This window comes from Acomys russatus, chromosome 29 (genome assembly GCF_903995435.1).
Source record: "Acomys russatus chromosome 29, mAcoRus1.1, whole genome shotgun sequence".
Taxonomy (NCBI): Eukaryota; Metazoa; Chordata; class Mammalia; order Rodentia; family Muridae; genus Acomys; species Acomys russatus.
In genome coordinates this window covers 46,312,813-46,318,812 of record NC_067165.1, presented here as the reverse complement: position 1 = coordinate 46,318,812, position 6,000 = coordinate 46,312,813, and the positions used below count along the sequence as shown (strand labels likewise).

General features: G+C 55.6%; 1 protein-coding gene across 1 annotated transcript; it reads left to right on the top strand.

Moving 5' to 3' along the window:
* The first annotated feature begins 2,445 nt into the window (after window positions 1-2,445).
* On the top strand, window positions 2,446-5,302 carry Prxl2b (peroxiredoxin like 2B). The gene is made up of 7 exons (XM_051171261.1): window positions 2,446-2,611; window positions 2,918-3,122; window positions 3,435-3,486; window positions 4,022-4,085; window positions 4,192-4,267; window positions 4,601-4,719; window positions 5,173-5,302. Exons 1-7 carry the CDS (start codon window positions 2,459-2,461, stop codon window positions 5,197-5,199), a joined length of 696 nt encoding a protein of 231 aa, XP_051027218.1. The 5' UTR covers window positions 2,446-2,458; the 3' UTR covers window positions 5,200-5,302.
* Window positions 5,303-6,000: the final 698 nt, after the last annotated feature.

The following is a 6,000-nucleotide window of genomic DNA, read 5'->3' as shown; positions in this document are numbered from 1 at the left end:
AATGCAGAAGCTAAAATGATCACAAAAAAGAGGCCCTCCTTACACTGGAGGAAGAGGCAACAGCTCTATCTCTGAGGGAGGGAAGTCAGCAGTCCTGAAACACAGCTATGGCTTCAGGCGTCTTCAGGGCTTCACAGCTTTAGTTAGGCACCTCTAGCCTGTAAAGCTTGGTGCAAGGGCTCTACGACACTCTCCTCCTGTTGGTCTGTCATGCCTCATGTTGGGGGCTGGTCTGGAGCTCTGTGTTCTGATACTAACTTCTGCTCCCTCTCTCCAACACCTAGTTGCTTCCCAGGCCGAGCACATGTGCACACATGCGCATGCACGCGCGTGTACACCCACACACCCACACACCCACACACCTGTTCTTGTTGTGTAACCTGCCTCCACCTAGTTTAAAGCTGGTTGGTTAATAAAAAATGATGAAGCTTGGGATTTGGCAGAATAAAGAGAGGCAGAGTTTGAGGGTCACAGGCTTGGGGTCAGGGGACTGCGAAGGAGAGAGAGAGAGAGAGAGAGAGAGAGAGAGAGAGAGAGAGAGAGAGAGAGAGAAGGAAGAGAGGGGTACAGGAGCAGGAGGTGTGGAGAACATCATATGGACAGATCAGCATGGACAGATGGACGCAGCCTGGATAGAAAGGACTATTAAAGCAGACAGCCTGGGAGGAGGGCTGGGAAGTGATCAGGATAGTTTAGAGGGTTAATATCTGTCCAGTTCCAGGTAATATGGGGCTGTCCTAAAATACAGTTATGATAGCATATTAAATAATACTGCTGTAATAACCAAGAGGCCAGTTTTACAATAAATATTAGAAAATTTTAATATTTTCTACACCACCTCACATTAATTCCCAAGCCCGTGTAGAAACCTATGAAGACGGAGGTGGGATTCTGCCACACGGTGAGGGCAGCCTCTTGCTCAGCATGCAGCACTTTCTGCAGACTTCCTCCCACTCTCCTGCGACCCTTTGTTCCTGTGTCCGGCATGCTTAACAGCAGGCAGGGGAACCCCAACTCTGGCTTTCTTCTGGTGGTGCCGCTGGAACCAGTGGCTCTCCTGGACACACCAGCTCCTCCTCTGGGCTCTGCTCTTTTCGTATGCGTGTGTGCACACCTGTGCGTGTGCCTGTGCCTGTGTGTACTTCTGTGTGTCCATCTGTGCGTGCACTTGTGCGGGTGCCTGTGGGTGCGCCTGTGTGTGTGCCTGTGCGTGCCCGTGGAGGCCAGTGGTTGAGTGATCTTATTTCTTGAGACAAGGTCTATTGCTGAACATGGGCTCACTGACTCAGCTGCATTGGCTGACCGTCTAGCCCCAAGGACCCTCAGCGTTTGCTTCCTCAGCGCCGGCATTTCAGGTGTCGGCCAAGTCAGCTCCCTAGCTCAAGCTTGAGTGTTTTGCTTGCTTGTGATTGTATACGCTGTACAAGTTGGTACCTGGAGAGGCCGTAAGAGGGCATCAGATGCCCTGGAACTGGAGTTGCAGGGCGTTGTGAGGCACTGACGGGATGCTTGTAACCAAAGAGCAGCTAGCGCTCTCACCCACTGAGCCACCTCTCCAGCCCCTCACCTCTACCCCTTTTGACATAGAGGCATGGTCCCTGACTTCCTCCCTGCACCGTCAGCCTTACGGGGTGGGGGGATCTTGGGGTGACCCTCTTCCTTTCGCAGCCTCTGCATCTGTCTGTGGGCCTCGGGATAGCGCCAGCTCCAGGGGCAAAAGACCTACTGCCCAAGTGTTACCCAACTCCAGTCAAACAGGCCCGGAACTTGCACTGGGAAGCATCCCAGGGCTTAGTGAGGAAAGGACAGGATAAGTGTATCCCCCGAGCTCTGCACTTTTCCAACGGGAGAGTGCTGTGAGCTGTTCTGTTCCTTTGGGTTGTTTTGAGTCCTTGGTTTAAAAGCTGACACAAACACAGCAGGAAACGGTAACTTATGACGGAAGTCGGAAGGTTTTGACCCTGGGAATTTTCTAAGCAGGAACCCAGACTTGGAAAGGCTGGTCCTTTCGCTCCTGTAAGTGCCGCTGCCCTACTGTTGCGCACACTGGCGACTCCTGAGTTCGTTTCGCTACCTCATCTTTTGACTCCAATAGGCACCGCCACGCTGCACAGGTAGGCAACGCCAGACCTTAGCGGAAGGCGGTGCAAAACGCATTTCGTGCAAGCGCATCGCTTGCGGAAGTCCGTTAAGCGTCACCTGTCATGCCATTGGCCAAAGGGCTTGTGCTAAATAAATAAATAAATAAATAAATAAATAAATAAATAAATAAATAAATAAATAAATAACCCAGTTCCTTCTCCGCTAAGGCGGAGGGATCTGCAGCGAGGGGTGGAGGGAGTGTGTGCGATGAGATGTCCGGGGCGGAGTCTGGGGCGGGACGAGCGCGTGGCCCCGAGATCCGGACCCCAGGAGGCGGTGCAGCCCTCCAGGACTGGGGCGGGATTGTGGGCAGGGCATGGGCGGGGCGAGAAGGCTGCTCCTGACCGAGGGAGCCTCCGTGGGTCCGCGAGTAGGGATCGCCGAGCAGACTGGGACCGAGGAGGCCATGAGTGCGCTGGACCTTGGTCGCGTAGGGGCGTGTGTCTTGAAGCATGCAGTGACCGGGGAGGTGAGGCGCAGGGCGGAGAAAGCCCTTTAGCACCTGGCCCGGTGCTCTGGCAATTCAAGTGGGCTGGAGTGGAGGTCCTGAGGACCCCCTACCCGCATCCCCCTCCCTGGGTGCGCACGCTGAGCGTGGGTACAGCTGATGGTCCACAGAGACACCACCAGGAGGACCATTCAGGCTACGAATCTTAAAGCAGCACGCTTTTAAGTGTTTTTAAGTCACATACGAGGCTGCCCGGCATTGGGTCGGAGGGCGCGCGGGGGGCGGGGGGGAGGTGAGTCCAAGCCCCCTGACCGATCCATTCTGCAGGCCGTGGAGCTGCGGAGCCTATGGCAGGACAAAGCGTGTGTGGTGGCCGGTCTGCGACGCTTTGGTTGCATGGTGTGCCGTTGGATCGCCCAGGACCTCAGCAACCTCCGGGGCTTCCTGGACCAACACGATGTGCGCCTAGTGGGCGTGGGGCCTGAGACCCTGGGTCTGCAGGAGTTTCTGGACGGTGGTTACTTCTCAGGAGGTTCGACTCTTCCCAGACTCCGAGCCTGGGCTGACCTCTCTGCCCAACCCTTGCCATCCCTTCCCAGGCCCAACAGGAACACATTCATGTGTCAGCACCTTCAAGCTCTTCCCTGCCCAGGCTCCAGCCTGTGCACTGGCTGGCGCCCAGACCTAGTGGCAAAGTCCCAGTGAGTGCTGAGCTTCCCGGTTAAGCAGCTGCGACATTCAATCCTGCTTTGCTTCTCTGGCTTGGGTGGGTTGAGTGGGACACAATACGTGGAGGGCGGAATGTAGGAAGCCCGGCACACATAACTGTGGCTTTCCTTTCTAGAACTCTATCTTGATGAGAGCAAGCAATTCTATAAGGAGCTGGGCTTCAAGCGGTGAGTGGGAGCATGTGTCTAGTCAGGGACGCTGGTCTCTTACACGTCTTCTTGCTGCCACCCTCTGTTCTGTGGTTCAGCTTGTCCCACGGACACCAACTCTGGTGGCATGGGCAGCTTCAGCTAGCTCTTCTTTGGGGTCTTCTCATGGGTGTCGGTCCGAGCCAGGCCTACCCTCAGCAGTCTGCAGTTTCATTAACAAGGACGGCCTTGGAGCCCATTTCAGTTCTCTCCTGCCACGGACTGCCTGTCCCGATGGGCAGTGCCTGCTGAGCCCCGTCCCTGGGCACACCCAGCTTGGAGCTCAGTCCCCACACTCTACCACATCTCCAGGAGCCCCGGGCCAGCTGCATTTGGCCTGGGGGTGGGGTGGTGGTGGGGGCCGTCACAGGGCTTCTATAGAGCCTCCTTGTTAGGCTGGTTGCTGATCTGGCTGAGCCCAGGGAAGATGAGTGGGTGTGGGGCCAGACAGTGGAAGCAGGCATGGGCACCCTGCTCCGTCAGAACGGGGACTCGGGGTCCTGTCCCTTTATAGGTACAACAGCTTAAGCATTCTGCCAGCTGCCCTGGGAAAACCTGTGCGCGATGTAGCCTCCAAGGTTTGTGGCGGCCAAGATGATAACACGGCGAGAAGGTGAGAGGGTTGTGGGAACCCTTGGGGACCTCCCTCTGAGACGGGCCTGGGTCCCGCTCTTGCCTTTCCAGGCTAAGGCTGCTGGTATCCAGGGAAACCTGTCTGGGGACCTACTGCAGAGTGGAGGGCTGCTGGTGGTCAGCAAAGGTGGGCCATTTTTTGTTGTTGTTGTTGTTGTTTTTTGAGACAGGGTCTCTCTGTGTAGCCTTGGCTGTCCTGGATTTGCTTTGTAGACCAGGCTGGCCTTGAACTCACATCGATCCACCTGCCTCTGCCTCCTGAGTGCTGGGATTAAAGGCGTGCGCCACCACCGCCCAGCCCGTCTTGCCCATCTTAGTGGTCCATGTCCTCACAGCTCTCCACCTCTGGTTTTGGGTGCCTGGAGGGTGTTATTGGGCTGCTTGGCTTGGCTAGTGGACTTCTCTTCCTGGCACATGGATGCAAGATACAGGCAACTTGACTCCCTGCGTGTGGCTACAGGTGGTGACAAAGTCCTGCTACACTTCATCCAGAAGTCCCCAGGTGACTATGTTCCCCAAGAGGACATCTTGCAGGCCTTGGGCATCTCGGCAGAGGTTTGCTCCAGCAAGCCACCCCAGGTGAGCAGAGGCCTTGGGAAACACTGCTTGGTACCTACCCCTGAGCGTGTATATATCTATCTCCCTTTGGGACAGCGGTTGGCATGGCCAGGAGCTGCGCCGTAGCCTTCTGGGATTTATATAATATTCTGTGTTGCCAGCCTTGGGATGTAGCTGCATCTCTCTGACTCTGCTTCTAGAGGGCAATAGGTTTAAAAGGTGGACGGGCAATGAGGCCAGTGGGCAGGCAAAGCAGGGCCCCACTGTGGGTTGAGGATGGCTGGGCTGTGTCCTAGGTGTCTCCTCTGTCAGGTTCTGGTGTCCCTCCTCCTGTTCTCCGAATGAAAGCGAGTGACGCACGCGTCAGGCTGCTTCCTGTGCCGAGCATGCCTTTTCTATTTGGGTAGTGGGCACCGCTGCTCTTGGTCTCTGAGGAATGTCATTAGGCTGACAGGATCCCTGTTGTCTCCACAGTGCGATGAAGAGGTTTGTGGGAGGTGACATGTGACACCCGGAGGCATCTGCAACCTTGCATTTATTTGGAGTAGAAAGAATCACCGTGGATCCCCTGGGCCAGGACGCTGGGCCCTGTTCATCTTTGGACAGCAATGAGCCATTAAAGTGCAGGCCCTGGGCAGTGCGTGCCTTTACTGTTTTCCCACTCGGCGCCCTCTGCAGTTCCTACCGTACTGTTGGTCCTTTCAGGTAGTAGGGGCGTCCAAAGTGTCGTCTTCCTAGAGGACAGACTTGAGGCCTTGGTTATGGGAGGACCCCAGGGACAACCGTGTCATTTCCCTCCAAGGTGACCTAACACTGTAGCCTGCTTTGCTTGAGGACATGGAGGCAGGCTGCGGATGTGGAGAGAAGGGTTTGGTAGCACTCTGGCCGCAGCCCCCACATGGAGCCCAGTTGTGGGGACTCGGGGGCAGGTGTCTGCTTGTGTCTGTGGTGGGAGGCTGGAAGCTAACTGGGAGCAGAGACGAGATGGCAGATAAAACACGAGGAACCGGGGCTGGAGAGATGGCTCAGTGGCTAAGAGCACTGTCTGCTCTTCTGGAGGTTCTGAGTTCAATTCCCAGCAACCACATGGTGGCTCACAACCATCTTAACCCTATAATCCCCTCTTCTGGCATGCAGGTATACATGTAGATAGAGCACTCATATACATAAAAATAAATTAAAAAAAAAAAAAAAACACGAGGAACCCTTTCCCGATCTGAGTGGTTGGTGCTGTCCTGGGAGAAGCCTGGGTCAGGCCCAGCATGTCTGTCTCCCCGGGGTCTTAAACAGAACCCCAGATGC

Coding starts and splice junctions, on each gene's coding strand:
- Prxl2b (XM_051171261.1), top strand. CDS start 2,459: ATGGGCGGGGCGAGAAGGCTGCTCCTGACCGAGGGAGCCTCCGTGGGT. Junction 4,086..4,191: donor TGCGCGATGTAGCCTCCAAG/GTTTGTGGCGGC, acceptor TTGCCTTTCCAG/GCTAAGGCTGCTGGTATCCA. Junction 4,268..4,600: donor GCTGCTGGTGGTCAGCAAAG/GTGGGCCATTTT, acceptor GTGTGGCTACAG/GTGGTGACAAAGTCCTGCTA.